This window comes from Leptonychotes weddellii, chromosome 10 (assembly GCF_054177405.1).
Source record: "Leptonychotes weddellii isolate Sample4059 chromosome 10, ASM5417740v2, whole genome shotgun sequence".
Classification (NCBI taxonomy): Eukaryota; Metazoa; Chordata; class Mammalia; order Carnivora; family Phocidae; genus Leptonychotes; species Leptonychotes weddellii.
The window spans coordinates 94898922-94923714 of NC_138378.1; the positions used below are offsets into that span (position 1 = coordinate 94898922).

The 24793-nt window shown below is 43.5% G+C and overlaps 1 protein-coding gene across 1 annotated transcript in view; it reads right to left on the bottom strand.

Annotated features, from left to right (window-relative positions):
- Nucleotides 1-289: 289 nt before the first annotated feature.
- Nucleotides 290-24793, bottom strand: part of ARHGEF33 (Rho guanine nucleotide exchange factor 33) — a 67285-nt gene continuing 42781 nt past the window's right edge. The window contains exons 10-17 of the mRNA XM_081796880.1: nt 20911-21043; nt 19525-19608; nt 18218-18301; nt 16599-16747; nt 15401-15565; nt 12153-12957; nt 7726-7865; nt 290-718 (exon numbers count right to left, since the gene is read on the bottom strand). Coding sequence (XP_081653006.1) covers nt 589-718; nt 7726-7865; nt 12153-12957; nt 15401-15565; nt 16599-16747; nt 18218-18301; nt 19525-19608; nt 20911-21043 — 1690 coding nt within the window. The 3' untranslated portion in view covers nt 290-588. The remainder of the gene's footprint in view (nt 719-7725; nt 7866-12152; nt 12958-15400; nt 15566-16598; nt 16748-18217; nt 18302-19524; nt 19609-20910; nt 21044-24793) is intronic.

The window sequence follows — 24793 nt, forward strand, 5'->3', positions numbered from 1 at the left end:
ATAAGCTTTGAACCTTCTATATCACGGTTAAAGCACAAATTCTCCACAACTCAGATGGGCAACATGTAAAATACAACTCTGTTAATTGATCCTTTGCCTTAAGGGATGTTAGGTATTGCCTTAGGGTTTTTGGAAGACATATGGCAAGACAGAACTGGCCCCTAACATCGTGTGTATTAGCCTAAGAACACTGGGATGAATTCATAAGGTAAGTGCCTAGGAAGCATAAAACTCACATCCATGTTACATGCTCTATATTATATTAGGGGGAATGACTTCAAGTTGGAAGTTTTTGTTCTTACAAACATTTATTTTCTTCCAAATTTACTGTGTTTCTGTAATGCTGTGAAAAGTCTTCACTTCCCTTTTCCCAAGTGTTGAGGTTCAAAAAGCCAGCTCTCAACTATAGACTAATCTTCATCTCTTCAATGTCTTGTATGTTGACTTAGTTTCATATGTAAGTATTTATATTAGTTTTCCTCAGGGATTTATACATCAATATATATATATATATATATATTCCTACACAGATATATACAAGCTTTTTATCCTCATCTTACCACTTGACAATACAACTTTAAGTATGTTTTACACAGCTGTTCCTTGGTCAAGGTCATTTGCAAGAGCAAGTCGGTTTCTGAAGAAATCTTGTTTGGTGGGTGAAGGATCCATTGAGGGATTCTCATTAGTTTTTTCCCTGTATTCTGATCCACTGGACCTAAAATCTCAGCACACAGATAAAGTACAGGTTGATTTGGTTTTAATTGTTTTCAGATATTTTATCCAAATTGTTTTGCATTTGTAAAACAGTTGCCTCTTAGATCTGGAATAATTTTTACTTCCCTTCAATTTCATGACTCAGGACACGTGTAACTAAAATTTGCAACGAACATAAAGAGAATATCTTTCTAATGCTTTATGGAGACAATTGTGACAACTGTGTATGTTAGTGTAAGATACTGTGTATAACGTTGTAAAAGGGAAATAAAAGCTCAGAAAATTTAGGAAATCCTATTTTTGATTCAACGAAGTAACTACTCCACAAATTACCAAGGCCCTTAAATTAAAATGGATGGAATTCATTGTTCTCAACCAAGGTTATCTATCAAGGGCCATTACTGAATTTGGGCATTACATTACAAACTCTTGCTTTTGCTTGTTTTCATTTTTAAATGAAAGATTTATTGAAGCCAACCACACATATATGCTACATTTGATAGAATGCAGAAATTAGTACAGTAGTCAGATTGAGGAGATTCTATAATCTCAACCACCACAAAGGAGACCAAGCCCAATCAATAGTCAACAACTCAAATCAGTCCAATTGAGTCCCCAGTCGAGGGTGCATTCTTCCTTTATCTTGGTTAAGCCAGTTGGGTAATCCATTCCAGCTCTGCACCTTCTCCAGTTTGTTCATGTCAGAAGTCCCTGGAGGGAGGAGGCTTTCTGGAAATAACCTCTGATAAGCTAGGCTGGGGCCCTTTGGCTAACTTAAACTCCGAGCTAGAATGGGTAGAACTAGCCCACTGACGAAGAACCAGTATCAAAAGACCTCATGCAGGATGTATGGAAGTGATATTAGACATGAAGTTCTTTATCCAAAGCTCCTATACAACTGAACAAGTTCTCCATATGCTGACGCAGAATCAGGCATCCTTCCACTATCCACAAAAGAAGGATAAGTTCTTTTACTGTCTTTGGTATGCTACGAGTCCTCACAGTTGTTGTTAGATAAGTTAATTGTGACTCTATAATTTACTGAACTAATTGGGCAGAATTCAAACATCCCTTTACATTATTCAAGGAAAGAAGTTGGATCCACACAAAGACTAAAATCTTGATGTCTGGACACCTAATGACTGACTGGATTTTTTTATTATTCACCCTGATACTTGGTACCACAGATGAAGCCAGAGCTGCCCACCATGTTTTCTACTTCCGGTCAGGAAGAAGCACTTTTCCACTACACCCCAGTGCACAGAAGGAAAACTATTCTTTCTCTCAACACCAGTCCATCTGTGTACTCATCAGATAAGATTATATCTTATCTGGTAGGGTGAAAGTCCTATTCCTTTTCAGAAGCCCCCTTGGAACTCTCCCTTGAAACAGCCTCCACATGCCCCACCCTAAAACTCCACGCCTCTTCTCAACTCAGAGTTCCCACCTACCTACAGTTCAAATCATCCCTGATTAGTACAGTTATGCCCAAAATGTTAGGAAGATATATTTTTGACACTTTTATTCTTTCCCCATATCTTCTTCTATCCAGAAGGCTAGGAATGCCTATAGTTTTGGGGGTGGGAAATAAGAAGCAAGATTCGAATCTGGCTGGTGTTTCTTCTGAATGGTTCCCCCATATGGTGGTTTCTCATCAGAAAATCATTAGTCAAAACTTAAAATCTTTACCTCACATTTCCCCTCTTAGCTGCATCTGATCTCTCCAAAACCCAATATGTCATACTTTGATGGTTCCAACATGCAACTGTTTAGTGTTTACCTGGAAATGGGAAAGCTTTGATGTCACCACCAGCCCCAAGGACCACAGAAATCTTCACCAGTTGCGTTCCCATTTCTGAAACAAATGCCAAAATCGCCCTGTCTAGTTTTCAAAGTCCACAAACTCAGCTTAGTATTTTCTTTTTTTAACCGCTCTTCTCACAAACCACTTTCTTGGTGTCTCCAAGTATGTGAATTTCTCTGCATTTCTTGATATTAACTATTAATTAACTAATGACTAACTTGCTAATCCTTTTCAAAATCCAGCATTCTACTGTAGCCATGACTATAAGCTTATTTTTATCCTTTTAAAGATAATTCTAACCGACCTCTTTGCAATGCTTACATAGTATGTGGCCACTTGGACTCTTCCAAATGTGTGGCTATTAGGCTTGGAAGTAATGTGTACCTAAATTACTGGGAAATAACCTGCAGAATCTAGGAGAAGGGGCCAGTGTATTTGCTTTTATTCCCTTCATCTATAAAACAGAAATGGCTTTTGAGCTCCTGGGGCCATTTTGGTCAACTGCAGGGCAGATCTGAGCAGACACTAGAGGGACAGGCAGGCTAATGCTTGCTGGATAAGCATACAGTGGCTGCCAGGACATTCTGACACATAGCCATCCAAGTGTTTGATGGAAAGAGAATAACCTGTTGCTACGTTTCCTTCCACTTAGTCCACAGAGACAAAGAAAATAACAAGCTGGGTAGATCATACAAGTATAGATCTGCTACAAATAAGCCTTGCAAGTTTATTTGGAGCTGGGGAAAGGAGGAAGGGGAGGAATCCAGTGCTGTGGAACCCTCTCACCTAAGAAGGGCTGGTTTTCTGATTGGAAAGACTGTCTGCTATGAAAGCTTTAGGAGACCTGCACATGGAAAAGTAAGGGAGCAGGGGAACACCCATCCTGTCGCCCAAATCAGTCAGTCCTGGTAATCAACAGGATGACAAATGAGCATTCATATACTGTATGTTTGTTGAGTGCTTACTATGTTCTAGGTACTAAACCTTCAGCTAGGTTACCCTTACCTTTGAACTGTAAGCTTCTAATGGGCTACAACTATGTCTTTTACTTCTTTTGTGCTAGACAGAACCTAGTACCCTAAAGACCCTAAGTTAAGGGTCTGACACTCGACACTAAGTTAAGTGATGGATTTCAAATGACCTATTAAGACACATTTGTAATGAGGTTTAAGTCATCTAAAATGTTATGCCTTCAATCATCTCCTTTAATTTTGAAGTAATGTAGGGAAATGAGATGAGAGAGGAGCCCGGAGTGGGTAAGAAACGGGAGAAGGACTTGAGATAGGTTGTGAGGAGGTAAAGAAGAAGGTGGGGTAAATTATCAATTAGTTCTTTAGTAGTCCTGTTTTCTATTATGTGCTCTGTTCCATAGCCGAGGCTGGGCATATAAAGAAACAGCTGATAAGACACCAAAGAAGAGGACTCATGGATGTTTGGTTACATGGGGCCCTGTAGAAGTATGCTGTGTGTGTGTGTGTGATTAAGAAAATAGAGAGATTTTGATGTGATTGGTGCAGGAAGGGTGATGATGTAGGAAGGAGACAGTCTAAGGTATATAAGTTATAAAATGTTAAAGAGGAAGAGAATGGGTGAGGAAGCAGAATTAATCAGTTGGAAGCCATATTTTTTTTATTCCACTCCCCCAAATTTGAGGATAAAAAGAGCCTCTATACTCTCTACCCCTAAACTGTCTTACATAATCCTCTTCCTCCATGCCACACCCCAACCAAGAATACTTATTAAACTAAGTGCAAGATTTATATATAAAGATAAAGTAGTATTTGCCTCACACTTCAGAGTAGTCTAGATGTAAGTCTTGAACAGCCTCCATATTCAACCTTCCAGAATGGGACAGTTTGCCTTACTCCCTACTCAAAGGCAGAGAGATAAGGATTCAGTCCAGCATCACCCTATCACATTAGATCTGTTCCTGGCTTCTAAGGATCTTCATTTAGAATTTTTAAAGTCACTTAACATTTTCAAGCCTTAGATATGTAGTCTTTATTCTGATCAATTCTGGGCAGCTTTCAGGGACATGTGACCTGGTATCTACCCAGGACAAATGTGCCTGAGACAGAAATAATCAGAGCATCATCCTTTTCCCCAAATATCTTGGGCATTTGGGGGGATTTTTTTTTTTTTTTAATGATGTCAACTTGATCTCCCTTTTGAATCCTTGTGGGTCTGAGCATTCGGCCCTCCCAGCCTCAGAGGGAAGAGAACCCTTTCTCAGGTTTTCTGTTGCATCTGGCTCCATGCCTAGCTTCATCCCGAAGCAGCACTCTGGGTGTGTGGGGCCACCAGCCAAACAAGCCCCTATGGATACAAAAAGGGTGTCAGTGTAGACAGGAATGAGCCTCCAGAGGGCTGTGGGGGAGGCAGGCAGGGAGCCCCAAATGTGACACAGGTGGTTTTTCTGGCACGAGTCCATTTTGGACCTTTGAGGCCAGGTTGTGGCATGGTTCCAGTACCCAGGATTAACCACTTCTTAAAGTCACAGGGCTTGCTGCCAGCCTGACTCTCGACACATGGGAGGAGAATGAGCTAAATGTCTCTTTCCGGTTCCTCCCTGGATCTGTCCACATGCCTGACTTCAGAGTGCAAGTTCCTATGTAACAGCTGGGACTATGTCATTCACGATTCCTATACAAGTGTCCCACACAGCACATGCAAAGAAGAAAGAAGGCTTCACTACTGAGAAGAATGGTGCGTTCTCAACTGAGTTAAGAGCCGCTGACCTTTCTGTGCTTCTCTGGGACCTTCTTGCCCTTCCTCTCTATCATAGCATAATGGAGCAAATGTCCCACGGTTCTTGCATGAGAACACTCAGGAGAAGCTACTCAGGCTGCTTCTTTATCCTGCGCAGAGTCCCAAAGCGCCCACCGCAGCTCCCTGACCCAAGGCGATACGCAAGTATCACCTGGTGGTGCTCACGATCCTACCCCAGATGTTCAAAGCCAGGAAAGCCTGCCAGAGGGAGCAGCTCTGTGGTACCCCCTTTACTTCCATTCATATACCACTTCAGATTTTAAATACAAAGGCAGCAGCAGGGTAGGTGGCAGCATTGTGATTGATGCAGGAGAGACTGATCTATGAGAAAGGATAAGAGGACTAAGGAGACCCATTTAACCCTCTAAGAAGGATCTCCAAAAGGTGCAAGAAGACTGAAAGCAATTAACCAACATGAATTTAGAGAGTCCACAGCTAGTCCTCAGCATTGTGCCAAGGGCTGGGGGCGGGGGGTGGCGGTGGTGGGAGGGCTACAGAAAGATAAAATCAGGTCTTCCACATGGTGAGTCTTTAAAATTATAGGTCCCAACGCCATATTAATTTCTTGTTCCAGGTGTTAAAAAGATGTGATTACTCAGATTGATCTAAAACAAAGCCAAAGTACAGATAAAGCAAATCTCAGCACTAGAAAGGACTCAGGTGCTTATCTTGGGCAATTTCCCACTCAGTGCAGGAATCCCTTCCATTAACATCCCTGACCAGGGTCATCTAGCTTCTACTCAGGAGAACCCACTCCCTCATGAGGCAGCCAGCTCCAGTTCCAGTACCTGCATTTTTAGAAAGTTCTTCCTCTTACCCACCACTCCTACTTCCGCCCCCTTGATACAGGGAGGCCAAGTCTACTCCCTCCACCTCAAGTAACTGGCAGAGCATTTTCTTACATCGCTCTGAAAAATGGGAATTTGTAAAGGAACCAGCGGTGAATCCATGGCTCACTGTTTTCCGACAGACCCACTCACTATAAATGGCAATGGGCAAAAAGTGGCTCTTTGTCTGGGAATACTGTGGTCTAAAAAAAAGATAGGCTGAAGCAGTGCCTATCTTAGGAGTCCTTTAGAAGGATTCAGGAGCCTAAATCCAAGAAAAATCTAATCTATGAACATAAAGAGAGGGATAGGAGTCTTAACTCCTCACCCCCTGCATAAAGGGATCTAGCAACAGACATGTGTCCCTTAGCAAAACTGAAAGAGGACTTTGTGGAGTAGTACTGTGTCTAACTGCAATACTCTTGCTCTCTTCCTCTTCCTCATTCTTCCAGTAACAACAGGCAGGGACCCACACTCACAGATCCTCTAATCTCAGTACCACCCTCCCCATGGGAGAAAAATTAGACAAACCTTCCAAAAAAGTCCTCACTCCAGGCCTGCCCCCTTCCATCGAGACCATTATCTAAATCAGCCAGTAACTTCTACCCTCAAGGAGAAAGTGATGTCCCTCAATTTCCTCACTTATCAGCAACTCTCCAAAGGCAGTTAGAGTGTCTTTAACTTTTCCATCCACTAACTGTTTAAAACTGACTGCAAGAACCTCCTCTCCCAAGAGAAACTAAGTAGCAGGGAAAATCTCTCTAAGGGAGGGGGAGGTGGGGTGTGAGGACCAGTGGAGATAAGAGACAGTAGTCTCCCAGGCAGGCAATGGCTAGACTGGAGAATCCCTCTCAGGTCAAATGCTAAATGCTTAAATCTCTCTTCCCTACATTTCATGCTGGGGTCTGGCCACCATCTCCCAGTCTGTAAGACAGTGCTGATAAGTGCTGGCCAAAATGCCTAGTAGGTGATTTCCTACAACAAGGACTTAGAGTCTTAGAAGGACCACAGAAGGGAAATGTCTTGTTTTGGCCTCCTATGGAGTACAGAAACTCCATTAAAGTGATTTTTTTAACTAGGGCCCAAGTCAAATCCATTCCATCATTTCTGCTAAGGAAAACAGTAGCAAAAGTCCCAATAAACATGTACTATAAACATATAGTTATCCAGGGTAACTATAGACTCCTACAGGCAGAAACGCTGAGATGCCTTGGAAAACTTTCCACAGGTGGGGAGATTTGGATGGAGCATCCATTACACCCAACTCCAACAGTGGACCCCAGGCCTCCCCGTCTAAAAGGATTTGATTGTCACCAGCTCATTACCCTGGGGACCTCCTCGGCTTACTCTTCTCAGACACATGACTTTGGGAACAAGGAAGTGGAGCTAAAAGAGGCAGAGACAGGGCTGAGTTTGCTTTTACTCTAGGAGATTACAGTGAGAACTCTTCACCTGATGGGATTCGGGATTCGCGGCTACTGGCTGCAGGCACTGAGCTTGAAGCTGTTGTGTGAAACCAGGCTACTTAAACCTTATTACTGTTAAAACCTCCAGACTTAGCCCAAAGGGAAATGAGTTACAATGCTGTCTTGTCTAAGGGCTACTCACTTCTTTTTAAAGAGCTTGCGGAAGGAGCTGCGAAAGCCCCCTTTCTGGTCTTGCCTGGGGTTTTGATCGCTGAAAGATGTTTGTTCGCTTTCTCTTTCTTCCTTTGGACAGAATCTGGTGGTGTCTTCTAAATGCATCTCCTGAAAATACAAAAGAGGGATGTTTATTTACTCTTTCCAAAGTTAACCTTATCCTGACTGGGACAATTTTTTTTTAACTTTGTCACTTTCCTCTCCCACCCCACAGACTAACGGTGAGCACCCTATTCCAACTAAAGCAAACCTAGGCTAATTAAGAAATGAGAAGTTGAAAAGAGGATAATCTGCTAAGTGCAGAAGTATTTTGTATGTATCAAGGCAAACAGTCTTAGAGTAGGTTTATGGTATAAAAATAATTCAAGATCAGGACATAAGGGGAGTTAGCGAGTATCTAAAGGCCATGGAGACTAACTTCTTATTCTGGCACCAATCCTGTCTTGCTGGAAAACAAGTAGGGGGCCCCTCTCGTCTCTGGGAATGTTTCTCTTTCTACAAAATAAGGCAGTTCCTTCATTGTAATGCTAGTTTTAAACTCATGTTCCTAACTCTCCATTTTAGACATAAACAAGGGAAGGAGGTTTTGCAGGGTCAGATCTGTTTAGAAGTAGATGCCAACCGTGTCTATATGGGCACGTACGTGCATGTGTCTATGTGTACCTGCCACACACTTCCAAACTGCAAATACAACTTTAATACAGTTTTTGGCATTCTTAATTCGTGGTATGTGCAGTGTAAGGTAAAAATTAATAAAAAATAAGGCTCTATCTTCTGTGAACTTTCTAGTTTCTAAGTGTGAGATGTGCTAAATAAAATAGATATGCACTTATATTTATGTCCATATAAACGAAATATTTACTGTGAGGTGACTGAGACTTAAAAGCAACCTAAAATAATTTAGTTGCTTCATTTTGAACCTAAGAAGAGAACCCAAGGAGTCAAAGCAAAAACCACCCTGCAACTTTCATGAATTGGATGGGTGACTGCTTGCTGACAGTGAAGTGAGGCGTGGGAAAGATTTTTTTTTTTTTTCAGTAAACATGGGTTTGACTTTGAGAATTTAACCTGGGGTTACAGTAGCAGATCTAGAGGTCCTCTAAGACGCTACTAAGATTCATTATTAAACTATGGAGAGCACATCTTGATGGCTTAGTGTGGGGTTTCTCAAAGTGTGGTCCTGGGGCAACAGGATCAACTGGGGCTTTTATTTAAAATGTACAGCCCTGAACCCCAACCCAGACTTTCAGAATCAGAAACTCTGGAGTTAGGTCTAGGTAATCCTTATGCACACTTTAATTTTAAAAACCAGTGATTTAAGGTATGGTCCTGCCCACCTGCACTTAATGTTTATATGCATCGCCTGGGAATCTTGCTAAAATGCAGACTCTGATTCAGTAGGTCTGGGGTGGGGCCCAAATTCTGCAATTACAATAAGCTCCCAGGTTAATGAATGCATTTACCACTAGTCTAAGGACAACATTTTGAAAACTGGGCTTTTAGGAACTGTTTAGGAACTAAATATATTAAGTTTAAGGAAAATCTCTCTGTGCAATCATGATCTTGATAATATCTTGCATTTGTATAGCATTCCATACTTTACAAAGCATATGCACATACTTTATCTTATTTGGCCTGATGCCCACAACAACACTGTGAGTTAGGTAAGGTATATATTGTCTTAATTTTACAGATGAGAAAACTGGAGGTACAGAGATGCCAAGTGAATTGTCCAAAAGCATGCAGCTATTTGGCAGCAAAGCCAGGACTAGTCCAGATCTCTTGACACCCGGGTAGGTGCTCTTTGCACTAAAGCATGCTGCCTTCTTTCCTGACTCTTAGAGACAGGGTTTAGCTGGCTCTGAGGGGCAGGGGTGGAATATACACAGAGTATATTTAAGGAGATGAAATAGTAGGAGCTTTATACATCTCAATAGGAAAGAGCTGACACCTTTAAAGATAGGGCTTTTGAAGGGTTCATCTTTTGCAACCAAAACCCCATCTCACTCCCACCTCAACCACTCACATACAAACACACACACATTACACATATATACACGTACAGATGCCTGCCCACATACACACATGCACACACATACCCACACACAGCCTCTGCCCACCTGGACTTTGCATTCCACCTTCTCTCTAGGATTCCCAACAAACCACACCTTCTGAATTTTTAGAAAGAAAAAGTTTTTGTCCAAAAACAGAAATAATAAGGTGAACTTTGTGTGAAAAATTCACATGCTTGAAAAATTTACCGATAACTGAAAGAGAAAAGGCCTCTTTTAACTGACCTCTATTTGACATCTCCTTAGTGTCACTTTCTGAACCGACTTGACTCATGTCTGACACTGTAGGGGATGAAACTTGCTGTCCAGGATGTCTGATTAACAGTACCTAATATACTGTTTATTGTTATCTGGTATGTCTGATAAATAGCCACAAATATTTTACTCATCGTTTGCTTCTCAGATATATTGTTATTTCTGATTTTTTTTTTCCTGTCAATTGTTGAACTCCCATTTTTTCACATATTAACTGGGGGAGGGGAAGACTTTTATGAACATGTGAAATAAAAGCATTCTTTGCAGCGTAGACTATACTAGTTAGAAGGTTTTATATGTTAATCTCTGCCTACTTCAAGTCAATTTGAATTGGCATTATTATTTCCTACCTACTTCCCTTTTTAGTGAACTTTTTAACTTTGACACATGCCTAAGATTGATTTGCCTAAGAAATTTTGCCTAACAGAATTTTGTGAAGTTCAGAGTTGCAAATCAAAGCCAGAAAAAAAATCTCAGAACTCTGGGGAATCTCAGCAACTTTAGCGGAGCATACGAAGGTCCCTCTTCAGGAACCAGTCAGACTTTGATTCCTGGAGTCTAGATGGCTAGCTACCAGCTCCAGGGCTCTTCATGACCCAGCCCCTTCCTGTTCCTCTGGCCTGATGGCCACCAGTCCTACCTGGCACAGTATTCAAGAGGAAAAGCATCACCCTGCTGTTTTTTAAAAAGACTCATGAGCCTTTTTCATATTTCCCTGCCTCACTCTTCACCTAGGCAGCTTTTAAAATTGAATTCAGACATTCAATTTATCCAGGAGGCCCTGTCCACCATCACCCCCAGCAGCGTTTAGATACCCCTCCCATGTGTTCCCACAATTTATTATAATTCTGTGTTTCTGTGTTTCCTTCCTGCGACAAGCCAGTGGTCCTGGAGGGCAGAGACTTAGGTGCCATTCATTTCTGAACCCTCAGTCCTTAGCTCAGTGTCTGCTGAAAAATGAATGAATGAAAGGAGTCAGTGATCCTCAGTCTGTCCCCACTCACTTGGAAATGGGAATAGGTGGATTATAGGGCCCTTATTCCTGGAAAAACCTCCTTTAGTCTAGGCAAAAGGTCTCCAGAGCTTGATACAAGTTAGTCCTAGACTATATCATTTTCAAGATGTACCAAAGCAGAGCTGCCCTGTAAACCATAACCACTACTCTTAAAATGAAGTTAAACAGAAAGGATGGTGGCAGAGGTCAGAGCTATCCTGTTACTCTCTGCTTGATCAGAAATTGCGTTGTTCCAATCACATGCAGAGAAATTGTTTGCTCAGGAACTACTAGCCCTTCCATGGATATGTACTTAAACACCCCTTTAAACGTCCCAAGGCTTGCAGAGAGCAAGGTTGGACATCAAAATACTAAACACTGATACGGACGCCAAAGAAGGTATTTGCGAGTCCACGCCTCCTTGACTATATTGTGTTGTCTCTGTCCCAGTGGAATCTGCAAAGCAACGTGACACCCTTTCCCAGTCACATTTGCCGCAGACTTTGCAGGGAGTCCACAGTGGGTCGGGGCAACCTGCCTCCTCCCTAGCTACAAGCAAGGCCAGTGCGGGTCAGGGAGAGGGGCAGGCCGGCACACGGGGTTCTGTATTTTGAACACTTCCACGAGAAGGTGCGCCTGGCCAGGCAGAGGACGAAACAGGTCTGGGACTAGCGTGCAGGGTTCTGAATGTGAAGTGCAACTGTGAGGTGCCACGGCTTAAGCAGCAAGAGGGAGAACACCCCTAACTCTCTGTACGGGGAGGTGTGGGGCAGGGTGGTGACGGTGTAGACAGGTCTGGGAGTCCGTCTTCTCTGCTGGCTCTTTGCCGTCATACATACGCATGCAGGACACGCCCTCGTGCCCTGGCACAGCAGAACGGGCGCTCCTGCTCGCCTCCGGGGGCACCTGACCGACAAGCCTCCGACCGGGGCTCTCCCTCGTTGGCCTCCGCTCCCCCTCTGGCCAGCCCGATTTCCCCTCCACGCTAGGGGAGCCCAGGCTGCTCCCTGGAGATCTAGGCCCGGGGCTGCCGGCGCTGTGGGTTTGGGTTCGGTTTTACTTTACCCTCCTTACTTCCAAATAGGTCTGCTTTTCGCTTTGGGACCTCTGTTGGGGGAAGAAGGTCCTGGGCGCGCCGCGGGCGGCTGCAGCCGCGGCGGCGGCGGCCGGGCCGTGCGGCTGCGCGGCGCGCTCGGCCTTGAGCGGCGCGCGGCCGCCGCTGCTGCTGCGCGTGCTGTAGAGGCGCGGGGCCACGCCCTCGGCGGGCGGCGCGCGCGGGAACTCCTTGAGCGAGCGGCTCAGCGGCTTGGCCTTGCCGTGCGCCTGCGCCGCCGCCTCCAGCTTGTAGGCGCCGCTGCTGCCCGCCGGCGACGTGGCGCTCTTGGGCAGCGGCTGCAGTGGGTGCTCGGGCCGCTCGGCCTCCATGGCAAAGCTGACGGGCCGCAGGAAGCAGATGTCCAGGCTGGACTCGGAAGAGGCGGGCGAGCAGTTCTCGAAGAGGGCCGGGGCCTGGTACGGCTCCTCGTCGTAGGGCGCGGGCAGCGCGAAGATCTCGCCGCCGTACTCGAACTCCTCGTAGCCCGCCGGCACGAAGCCGCGGGCGTCGGGCAGGAGCTCGGCTGGGGTGCGCAGGGAGCGCTCCACGTTGCCCAGCGGCTCGGCGGGCGAGGGCTCGAAGTCCATCTCGGGGATGGCCTGCAAGGGCCCGGCGAGCGCCTTCACGTCCTGCTCGGCCGCACAGAACTGCGCCGGCGCCAGGAGGCTCTCGGGCCTCTCGTGCTTTCTGCCCTCCATCTCCCACTCACTGGGCTTCCCAGGCTGCATGCTCTCCATCAGGCTTTGCTGTTGTTGGCTTTTCTTAACTGGGGCCATCAAATGTCTTTAAAGGGGAAACAGAAAACAAAAGAGGTGTGCTTACGGCTGGTTAGTGCAGGCCTCTCCCCGCAGCTCGAGGCCAGGAGCAACACGCGTCTGCCAGCTACCGCTTAGGCGCAGAACTGCCAGTTCCTCTCCTCTCCGCCCCCCAGGCGCCTACGTGTGTCACCTACCAAGCTCCACAGGCTTCTCCAGCTAAGGGAGTCCCCATGAGCCCTGGTCGCCCACGTGGGAGGGTGAAAATGCCATCTGTAAAGCAGATGACCGGAGTATCCGTCCGAGCAAGGAGGCTGTGCACAGAGATGGCAGGTCAGCCAAGTATGGTCATCACTCGGCACGTGGAAGCTCTGACCCGCCCACCACGTGTCCAGAGCCCCAAGGTACCTCATTTTCTCTGCTCTCCTTTTTTTGCCCTAGCAGTATGATACAAAATAATGGAAAGAACTCTTGTCTGACTTGCGGATCTTCACGCTTAAGAACAATTAAACTGCTGAACCTGGATGATGGTATATGGGGTTCACTGTACACTGTACACTTTACTTTTGTATATATTTGAAGTTTTCATAATAAAAAACTAAAAAATTTTATGGCTATAGAGCATGCTCTATGAAGTCGTCTCAAACTTTCACCGACAAAAACAACCACCAAAATGAAAAGGCTATCACTTTAAATAAGCCCAATTTCATGTTTAATCATGAGTAATGAATAATTTACATAGGATATTAGGGTAGCATACACATCAGATTGGATGGGATTTGCCAGTTCTGGTGGAAGGTAATTGCCAGGCAGATGTGAGTGCATGACTACACACTGACCCGACCTTTTATTTATAGTTTATTAATTCTACCACAAAAATGCATTAAAAGTGCAGATGTATTAAAAAGAAAAAACAGATGCAAATACTGAGTATCTTTCTCTGGTGATCTTAAGATGAAAATGAGGTCTCACACTCAAAGGTGAAAAGAAATGATAAAATGAAATATTGACCTAACTTGAATCATCTTTTCACTTGGAAAACAAATTTTTTACTGGCCATTTTCCCAACATAGAGTGCAATGGCAACCATCTTTTTGGTCTGGCTATAATCTCTAGGGATTTCATTTTTGGGGGCTCTATTTGTTGCACTTCAAAGAAGATAGCTTTATTGTTGTTAATAAAACCTGAAGTGACCCACAAAGTAAACACTCTCTTCCTGCCTATCTCTCACTCTCCACCCAGGAAAGGTATTTTTTCTGCATGGAGTTCTCCCCTACAGGATTTGTGGGATTTTCTCTATAGGAAGAAAATCTTCCTGGGCTCTATTTATAGAAAGGTTAATGTCTCATAGGTCCAAAATGATTATGGAATCTCTCTCTCCATATTTGTACTTCTGTCTTTCAGTGATACATGTTCAGTTTTAAGAGATGAAGGCAGAAAGAGGAAACAGTTTATTTTGCTTTACTGATCAGATACTCCTTACAATGATTGTAATTGGCATTTTAAAAATTGGAGTGATTAAAAATTGAAATAATCTCAGTTGCCTACCCATTACTTCATTGTAATTTTAGAAAAGTAGCTAAAACTTCTAATTTTCCTTAAAATAATAAAACCCAAAGTAGAGATTATAGTCTAAGGAATTACTTTTGTGAGAATTGTATTTGACAGAGTGGTGGGTATGGAATTTTGAGTTTTAGTTTCCCTTATCTTTCCAGAAATCCTGATTGCAAAAGTAGCTAATTTGACTTTATCCTTATCCTTCAGAGGTAAAGAGTTCCAAATATATATAAATGGCCTAATCCTTAATGGAAAAATCATCAAGAAGTTTGATGAATAAGAATCCAGCTTAATGTGTTAGAGGGTTGTGTGCAGAGACTTTAAAAGGCTGTCAAATACATCCACTGCACAGAACAGCTTTAAGAGAAGCTGTCATAAGTGAAGAAAAGAACTTACAAAATCCCTTTCTGAAGAAGTTTCAAGGGGAATTGGGAAGGGCTAAATAGCATTCTTTTTGCATCACCTCAGGCCTATTTCTCTTCTCAGAGTCTTAACTTCCATTCACCCCTGACTGGGATTCTCTTTCCCTCTACTACACCTTTTGGAGAACTTAAGTGTGTTCCCACCCTTCTGAGGAGCTATAAGATGCCTTCCTGTCTTCTTGTGGCCCTTTCTTCTACTCAATCATTGTCTAAACCCAAAGAAACTTATGCTGTAGGTAGAGGGTAGTTATGTGTGATAAAATTGTTAGGAGTAGCCTTCAGCCTCTAGGCCTGCCCCTTTACATTAGCCTTGCTCTGGGATCTAACCATTGGGTCAGCTGCTTGCCTGCTGTATATAGGACTGATGGAGCAAGAGGGAGGGAAGAGTCCTGTAGGTCATACTCCTGTTCCAGGCTGTCCTGCTACCCCATGCAGATGACTTGGCACCCAAGGGCATTGCCATATAACCTTTCCATAGCAACAAGTGCTTACGTGACAGCAGGGCCAGAACTGGGAGCAGACGGGTAGGGTTGCAGTATCTCTTCTGAGTGGATCCCACTGTCACGGACAGCCTCGGGGCCTGCAGTAGGGGAAGCATCTTGTCCAGTATTTGCACACTGGGAAGCCAGCCCTTTGTACAGCTTTGCCATGGATGACCTATGAGAATGGAAGTAATAATTTTCAGGGTGTATAGTGGGAAATTGGCTCTGAACACACAGATTATGCCAAGAAAGATAAGGAGACAATATTTCTCAGCTGAAGCTCAGCTGTGAAGTTCTCTCTCCCTCTCTCCCTCCATGGTCCTCTATAAACCAGGTTGTTTACATAACAGTGCAAGCTAGATGCTGGGCAAGAATAGGGATGCTGATTAATTTCCTGAGTTAAGTTTGAGGGAAAAGGGTGGTATAGGAAGATGTCCTCCATTAGAGGAGCACTAGCTTGGGAGATGGCATCTTTTTCTGGTCTCAAACATCCACAGAAATGATTGTTTTCTTCACTGGGCTGGGATGAGGTTGAAGGAAATCCAGGTCATTAGGAAATTCTGTTATGGGTTGTTTCTGTTCTTTCTCAAGCCCAGATTCTCCCTAGTCAGCTCTTATTGTTTCTTTTTAGTGTGAAATTTGTTCAACCACCACCCTTATTTGTTTTGTTTTTATCCATAGCACTTACACCATCTATTTATTAACTGGCTGTCCAGCTCTAGAAAGTAAGCTCCACGTGGTAAAGATTTTTGGTTGTTTTGTTCATTGCAGTATACTCAGTACATAGATACATAGTAAGTGCTCAATAAATACTGTTGAGTTCATGAAAGAAACCACATTCTGGCCTTTAAACTGCACTTTTTTGACCTGGCAAGCTTAGGGAAACAACTATTTTCAAGGTGGTTAATAACACAAGGAAGGGGGCCTGCATAGGGATTAGAGTAAAACTGTTTTTATTTCTCTAAAGTAATTATACCTACTACCTGATGGAAATTACTTTACCACCAGGTAATAGGTCCCTCCCTCCTGTAGCCAACCTGACCACCTCATTTCCCTCCTCTTCTCTCTTCTCTTCTACCCCCGTCAATGCATTTCAGCCACTTAACATACAATGAGGTCACTTTTGACAGGTATCCACATTGACTGTCTATATCCCTGTTCTCAGAAACCTTTGGTCAACCCTCTAGACGGCACCATTAGAAGCTTACTTCTTGAGCTTTTTCCGTTTCTGAATAAGCAAATCCTCATTGCATTGAAACAGCAGGGTGTAATGTGAGATAAATACTCGAAGGCGCTGAACACACACCAGAAGTAGGTAATAGTCAGGGTGTTCCTGCTCTGTGAACTTCAGAACATTCTGGATGGAGATAAAAAGGAGGCAGCATTGCATAATTAGAATGAAACTTTTGTCTCTTGTGCCCCTTGCCTCCATCTGTTGTGAGAGTTTAGTAGCCATTTAATCAGAACAACAATACTAATTGTAAGCTGAATGGTTAAACCTGCTGTTCTCTTTGTCCATCACACCAGGGGAGAATAATAGTCACCATTGCTCCTGTTTGAGTTGGATGTGAATGTTGGATAATTCCTTCTGAAAATTAGAAGGATCTACTCATTAGATCTCTGAGGTAATGGAATCATTCTAACAATTACTACCTATAAGCAATGCCTTATGACCTAAACGAGGCAGGCCAATGGTGAGAATGTCAGGGATCAAGGCAGGCTGGAAGGGGATGATGTTCATGATCAAGCCTGGCCTCGTAGTCCTTCCTATTATATTGCCTAATGTACAGTAGAGGAACATGCATGTTAGTTGGATATGGGAAAGCTAACATTTATTGAATCTCCCTATTGCCAAGTACTAATGCCTTTATAGATTTGTTTTCTTCTTATTTAATGTTTACCACAGCTAGGTTAGATAGGTGCAGTTATTACCTCCATTTAACAAGTAAGGAAATCAAGGCACAGAGAAGTTAAGTAATCTTCATTAACACATCTAACAAGTAGCAGAGCCAGAATTTGAACTCAAGTCAGACAGTAGAATCATACTGCTTGCAAGACCTGGGTTTCAGTCCTAGATTTTTTTCACCTATGAGGTGTGTGAACTTGGGCAAGTTACTTAATTTCTTTGGCTCTCCATTTCCTTATCTAAGCAATGGTAATGATACCTATTTCATGGGATTATTGAAAGCATTAAATAAGATAATTATTGGGGCGCCTGGGTGGGTCAGTCAGTTAAGCATCTGACTCTTGATTTCGGCTCAGGTTATGATCTCAGGGTCCTGGGATCGAGCCCCATGTTGGGCACTGTGGGAAAAATGGTGTGCAGAAGTCAGCTCATCAACTTCCTCATGCTTTCTCTATGACATACAACATGAGCAATATATGGTAGGCCCTTGAACTCAAGCCAAAAGAAAGTAGTCAGGAGAGCAGTTAAGTGGACAGGTTACATAGATACTTCTTAGATGCCAATGGGTGGGGTAAGGGTTTGGGGGTACATTTAGATGGCTGTAGAACAAGGTTGAAGGGACTGAATAAGTACTCAGAATCTACCAGAAGCTGCTATAGAAAGATCCTGGATCAGCAGAGGTGGGGATTGCTGGTAAATGAAGATAGAACTTCAAAGGCAGATGTCATGAGCCAAAAATTTTTAGAGATTGAGATTTCATACCACAAAGTAGGAATGGCGTAATTGGCAATCTAAATCATTTCATTACTCCTTAGAAATACCACTGGTTCTTCCTTGACCCTTTACCGTGTTTCTCAGTCGCAAGCCACAAATAGCAGTTTAGCTTGAAAATCAGTTTGGTAGCTTCCCAGCCACGCTTACCTGCAGATGTATCAGATATTCAGGGATGCGCTGGACTATGTGAAAAAACAGTGTGTAGATGTCAGATTTAATCTCTTCATCACCCTGAATGAAAGAAAGGTAGAGTCACTCTTCAGTGTCCCTCCAACTCTGGCTGCAGAACCCCAAAGTCAGTCCTACCAGAGCAGGGAGGGTTTTTTTTATTCCCAAGGCATTTTCTTTCTCTAGAGTGTCATGATCCTTCATTGGATCCTTCACTGGATCCTTCATTGGAGTGACATGCTCAAGGAAACAATTCTTTTGTAGCGGGAAGCATATCATACACTTCTTTAGAATCCACCCAACTTTCCAGACTACCCCCTACTCCCTCCCCCTCTTTTTAGCACAGTGCTGGACAGAAGTGGGCACTCAATAAATTATATTTGAGTTGAATGAATTCATTAAGATTCTCTTGGAAGTACTCATTACAGTGGCTTACTGGTAGGCACTAAGGGTGGATTGGAGCCTCATGAGGGTGGAGAAAGTGTGTAACTAGGAACTGGTCAGCTGGGCTGGCAGAGGAAACATGTTGGATTTTCTCCATGTCCCTTTCCTTCCCTTCTTTTCCATTCCATTCCATCCTCTCCACTCCCACTCCATTCCTCCCTTCTCTTCCTCTTCCTTTTCTTTCCCTTCCCTTCCCTTTCTTAAATATTTGCTGAGTGCTAACATGTGGTAGGCATTATACTTGTAGGGTTGGGAGTAGTGGGGGGCGGGGGTTGAAGTAAGACATTAATAAGAAAGAGACCCTCACCTCCTGTGAAACTTGATTAATTCTTAACTCTAGGCTTCTGACAGGGTTTCTTCCTACTGACCTAAAATAACTAGAATTGTTAGATATTTATATGGACTTACTGAGCACCTAATATAACATTGCAGTATCAATACTTAAAGCTACATGATTAGAACCACTTTATGATCTTATAAACTGACAGACACAGGATGAGTTTAATATTCAGATTCAAACTGTCTGAGCCTGGGGGGAAAAAACCCTCATACAGCACACAAGCTGTAGCCTGAGGATCTCTGCTTAGAACACCTGTTTACTTTGTGCAGCCTTCCAATGGAATAGAAAAGAGAGTCAGTAAAGTAGGGCAAGGACCAAAGCACAGGCACTCATCCTCAGGTGGGCTCCTTTAACCCCAAGTAGGAGTGTCAGGGACTCTCCTCGAGCCATTCCCCAGCCTGGAAGACAAGCTGAGTGCATTGTATTCCCCGAGGTGGATGAGCAAGGACCTATAGATACACATGTAACCAAAGGGCAGTGCACACACATAGAGTTACCTTACCTCCTTCAGAACAACAACATGAACCAAGGAGATACATTCAGGCAGGTCCCTTAGGTAGGCAACGTAATAATCTAAGAAATTATTCTTGAAAACAAACACAAAAATGCATGGTAAGTACCTGGAAACAGGAATAACAGCTAATATTTTTATAGAGTCATCTATATCAAAAAGGAGTACTTTGCAGAGATTATCTTAATCATTTATGTAATGTGTTCATTACTATGTTTTTTTGTTTTTTAATTCATTTATTAAATCTTTTTGGTTTTAAGGTAAATATCCCTATGGACTTGGGAACCAAAACTCAATAGTCCTGTTTCAATGAGAGAAAGTGGAAAACCAACACAGCAGAGAGGGGTCACGTATGTTGAAAAAGTATTTTTAAACTGTTAAATGATTAAAATGCCTATTTTGTTTTTAAGTTACTTTTAATTTGTCATCTCCATCCAATAAGGAACTTCGTCCAACCCACCTTCTAGTGTCTAGACCAGTGATTCTCAACTTTTTCCACTAATTGTGTATTTCCACCCATTGCTTATTCATCTATGCAATATGCTTTTAGGAAAACAATTCTCAGCTTCCAAAGTTATATTCCCATGGATACAACAATTCTAAGCCCAAGAAAGCATACTGAATACAAATGAGTAAAAATGGTATTAGAGGGATTGCATTACACCCATATAAGTAAATAATTTGTAAACTTTGTTTGCTACATCATTGATATACAGAGTTTGACTGCAGGCTAACTCTGGCTTGCAGACCAATTTTAATTAGCCCACACAATATTTTTAAAATAAATTTTCACATAAAATTCTGGATTGCCAGTGTCTCGTAAAATACCAAAAGATCTGGCAACTCTAGTCCCTTCTTCCTGAATAATAATTGGACAATATTTCCTGTAGACAAGCATATGTGCTCCACTTAAGCTCACCTCCCAACAGCCAATATTGTATCACATTCCACTTACTTCCACTCATTTATATCACCGTCTGGCCCTGTAGGCATTTGGGTTTACAACCTCTGGCCTGGGTCATATTTTCTTTGCAGAACATTACAGAGATACAGATATTTATACACAAGTGCACACACACATTTACATGCATATTCAATGAGGCAGTTATACATAGTACAGTGGGAAGTGATGGGCTGGACGTTAGGAGACTTGGGTCACAGATCCACAACTACCTAGCTAGCCGAGTGATTTCAGCAAAGTCTTTTAATGTCTCTGAACTTTATTTCATTATCTGTAGAGTGAGGAGGTTAGACTAGATCTCAGCAGTTTTCCTAACTCTGAAACTCACCGATTTGAAGTTCTCCATTCAGAGAAGCAGACAAGAGAGACACAGATGCATGTAATTCTAGTTTATAAAGGATTTTTTAAAAACTTACCTCATCATTTGTTAACTTAAGGAATAAATCTCCAAGAACTCCTTGGCGTGGCCACTTCAGGACCCTTTCCTGCAGAGCATGAAGCAAATCGAGGTGCTGCTGGACAAGGTACCGTAAAGAGCCAGGGAAGAGGCTTGAAACAGAATAGAGATAGGATCACACAAACCAGGTGTACAGAGGAAAGACCCTATAAGAACATATGAAGGAGGTTCCATTTTCCCAGTCATTCAAAATATTCTGAGTCACAGCTCTGCATTCAGGAATTTTTTTTTTTTTTTGAGTTTGATATTGTAGACCTAATAGCAAATATCCTCAAGATGTAAAAAGACCCCTTTAGGGGTGCCTGGGTGGCTCAGTCAGTTAAGCGTCAGACTCTTGATTTTGGCTCAGGTCATGATCTCAGGTTTCTGGGATGGAGCCCCATGTTGGGCTCTGCACTCAGCAGGGGAGTCTGCTTGAAGATTCTCTCCCTCTGCCCCTCCTCCGACTCATGCACTCTTTCTCTCTCTCTCTTTCACACTCTCTTTCTCTCTCTCAAATAAATAAATCTTTTAAAAAATTAAATAAATTAAAATAAAAAGACCCCTTTACCAATGACTCCTACACAAATGTGTATTACACTAATAAAGAGCACATCACTTGAATGGCTTCTTTTTTTTTTTTTAAGTTTATTTATTTTTCTTAGTAATCTCTACACCCAACGTGGGGCTCAAACTCACAAACCTGAGATCAAGAATCACACACTCTTCCAACTGAGCCAGCCAGAATGGCCTTTTTAAAGCCAAACTGTTACTGTCTCATTTATGTGACAGTAGAAATTCTAAGGGAACTCTTTTCCAAATTTTTAAAGTTATTCCCACTTGATATGCAAAAGAGACTACTCTAATTAGTGCTGTAGATGACAGCATGAAGGTAGCACTTGATCATTCTTAGTTACTGAGTAAGAGACTCCGATTGAGGTAAAAAGGAAAACTTGTTTAAAGCTGGCACCTAGGGCGCCTGGGTGGCTCAGTTGGTTAAGCGACTGCCTTCGGCTCAGGTCATGATCCTGGAGTCCCGGGATCGAGTCCCGCATCGGGCTCCCTGCTCGGCAGGGAGCCTGCTTCTCCCTCTGACCCTCCCCCCTCTCATGCGCTCTCTCTCATTCTCTCTCTCTCAAATAAATAAATAAAATCTTTTAAAAAAATAAATAAATAAAGCTGGCACCTAAATGCTCAGGAGATGGGCATATGAAAGTGCTCCTTTCCCTTCATTTTCCAAGAGGACTACTGGGCAAGGACACAGTCTTGCCTGAGGAGGCTGCGGACCAGGCCTGGCCTGCTACTCCCTGGAGTGTCACAGAGCCCCTTCCTCTTCTCACACCCGTCTCCCTCATTCCTCAGTGTGCCTTGGTTTGTTTGTTTGTTTGTTTGTTTTTTCCTAGAGGAAATGAAGGGAGGAAGAGAGGTGTCAGAAAAGGATGTGGTGGAGAGGAGAGAGAGAGAGAGAATCACGGGCAGAGGAAGGGGGTGCATGGAGAAGGGTGGGGCAACCAGGGGCCTATAGGAATGAGGATGGAAGCCAGAATGAAGTAGAGTTTTGCTGGGCTACAGCAAGGACTCGAGCTCTAACTTGGTGACTTATGGGAATTGATACTAGGTTCCCTTGGGCTTTCAAGACCACAAGTTTAATGAAGATGAAAGTGTCACCGAGAGCTGAATTACTTGGATATTCATTCCCCCAGGGTCCAAAAAGAATGAATCAGTGGACAATTGGGGTGCTTTGCCAACCCTGAACAAGCAGACCTTTGTTGAGTTCAGTAGGAAGAACCGCGGTTTGGTAAGAAGTTTTTTCAACCTCCCCTCCAAAAAAATAAATAAAATTAAAAAAAAAAAAAAAGCTTCTTTAACCCATCTGCAAGTAAAGCAGACTCCCCTGAGGCTATAGCTCAGAGAAGACGCAGATAACAGAGCGAGTATCCAGCCCCTGTGAGAAGATACGAGGATTCCTTCACTCCGGACCTCTGCCCCTCCCCTTCCTGTGCCACTAGTCTCGGAATTTGCGAAGCCAGCTGGTCCATAAGCACAAGTGGAGGGACTTCCCGATCTAAGCCCTTATGGCTGGCACAGTGGGCTCAGAAGATCTAAGTAATCCCTGTCCAGATCAGAGGGAATTTGGAGGGGTGGCTAGGAGACAGGATGACTGTGGAGGAGACCATCAAGCTGATGGAGAAAAGCACAACTGATTGAACTGAAAGAGTAAAACACTATGCCCGTGAAAGGTCTAGATGTGAAAGATTTCTCCCCACCCAAGGCTATCATGACTTTGGGTAATATTCCTGGTGTGACACTGAAAGATGTGAGGGCACCATGCCATGGTGAGTTCTGACTTTGAGATGGGTTGTCCATATAGGTTATGTAATATCTCTTGGATGATCTCTTTTCTTTTTCTCTTTCTTTACTCCTCTCCTGGCCTTGCCTGGCCTCACCTGGCCTGACCTTCTTTCTCTTTCTTTAGAGAAAGCTGCCTTCTGTTACATGGTGACCAGTGTCCTTGCAGAATTGGAGAGCTGGTAACTTGGTTGGAGTCCAGGTACCCCCTGGACTGTCCACTGGGGTAATAGTTTGAGATTTCAGGGTGAGGGTCACAAAAGGTTAATGCTCCCATCAAGTATCATGGAAACACAAAAGTTCCACAAAGAGCAATGGCCTGCCTGTGGGTTCTGTACCAAATATTGAAGAAAATTTTATTTAAAAAAGATATTATTTGAAATCAGAGAGGAATGTGGAGGAGGTAAGCCAGGAGATAGAGAGGAGAGGGAGAAAGAAGCAAGCAGGACAGACACACACGTAACCTGTTTCCCTTTTTACCTAGAGCCACACCCGACTCCCAGAAGCAACTTTTTCGTGAAGATGAAAGTATTAAGTATTCATCTTCCTATCTATTCCTTACTAGGGGTGAAATTATAGCAACTACATGAGTAGTTTATTCTTTTTAAAATCTTCAAAGTTATTTAAACTCCCACAATACAGTACTTAAACAACAAGGGCACTAAACTAAAAGCCATCAAGGAAAACCCAGTTAGAGTTTCAAATTAATAACTTAGCTCTTGCCGGTCTAATTTTAGGCCAGACTATCTCCTGAGCTTCAGCAGCAGGACGCAACCAAATTTGCGGGGTGCCGATGACGAAGCATATGCCACCTGGTGGTGAGCCGTAGCACACAGCATTTTTGGTGCATGCGCAGTAGGCTGACTCGCAATCCTGTCGGGCTGATGTCCCTCCCCACAAGTATCCCGACAGACAGGACTGTTTGATCCTGAGCTTGAAACTCTATCTAGGTGAATCAGACCAGAGAAAGCCAAGAACTGCAACTCCTGTGATCCTCCAACAAATGAACAGTCGCCCACAAGCTCCTCTCAGACCTCAGCGGGCCGCTCGTGCCTCTGCAGTTTCCAGCCCTTTCGTTCAGCCAGGCGCAGGGCTGGCTTGAAACATGCGAAGGAGGCTCTTGAGGGCTTTACTTTTCTCCAGGGAAAAACTAAAGTTTTATTGTAGAGGTTTGAGAAGATGTGGCAACCTCAGTTTTGAGTGTCCAGTTGTAGTGCCGGTGGGTTTTATTTTCACCCCCAGGTTACTTTGCAGCAGGGGTGGAAAGTGCTGGAGGCTTGCAATGTATGATGGGAAAGATGGGACATGTTACTACCTTATTTTCATCTTTGCACGGGGAAAGTGCCAGTAGAGAAAAGGAATAATCTCGTTCTGTTGTGTATTTCGTTCAGTGGGCCTATTTAAAACCCACGGAGGCTTCAGAAAAGCTTAGAAAAGGGGCGCCTGGGTGGCTCAGTCGGTTAAACGTCTGCCTTCGGCTCAGGTCATGATCCCAGGGTCCCGGGATCGAGCCC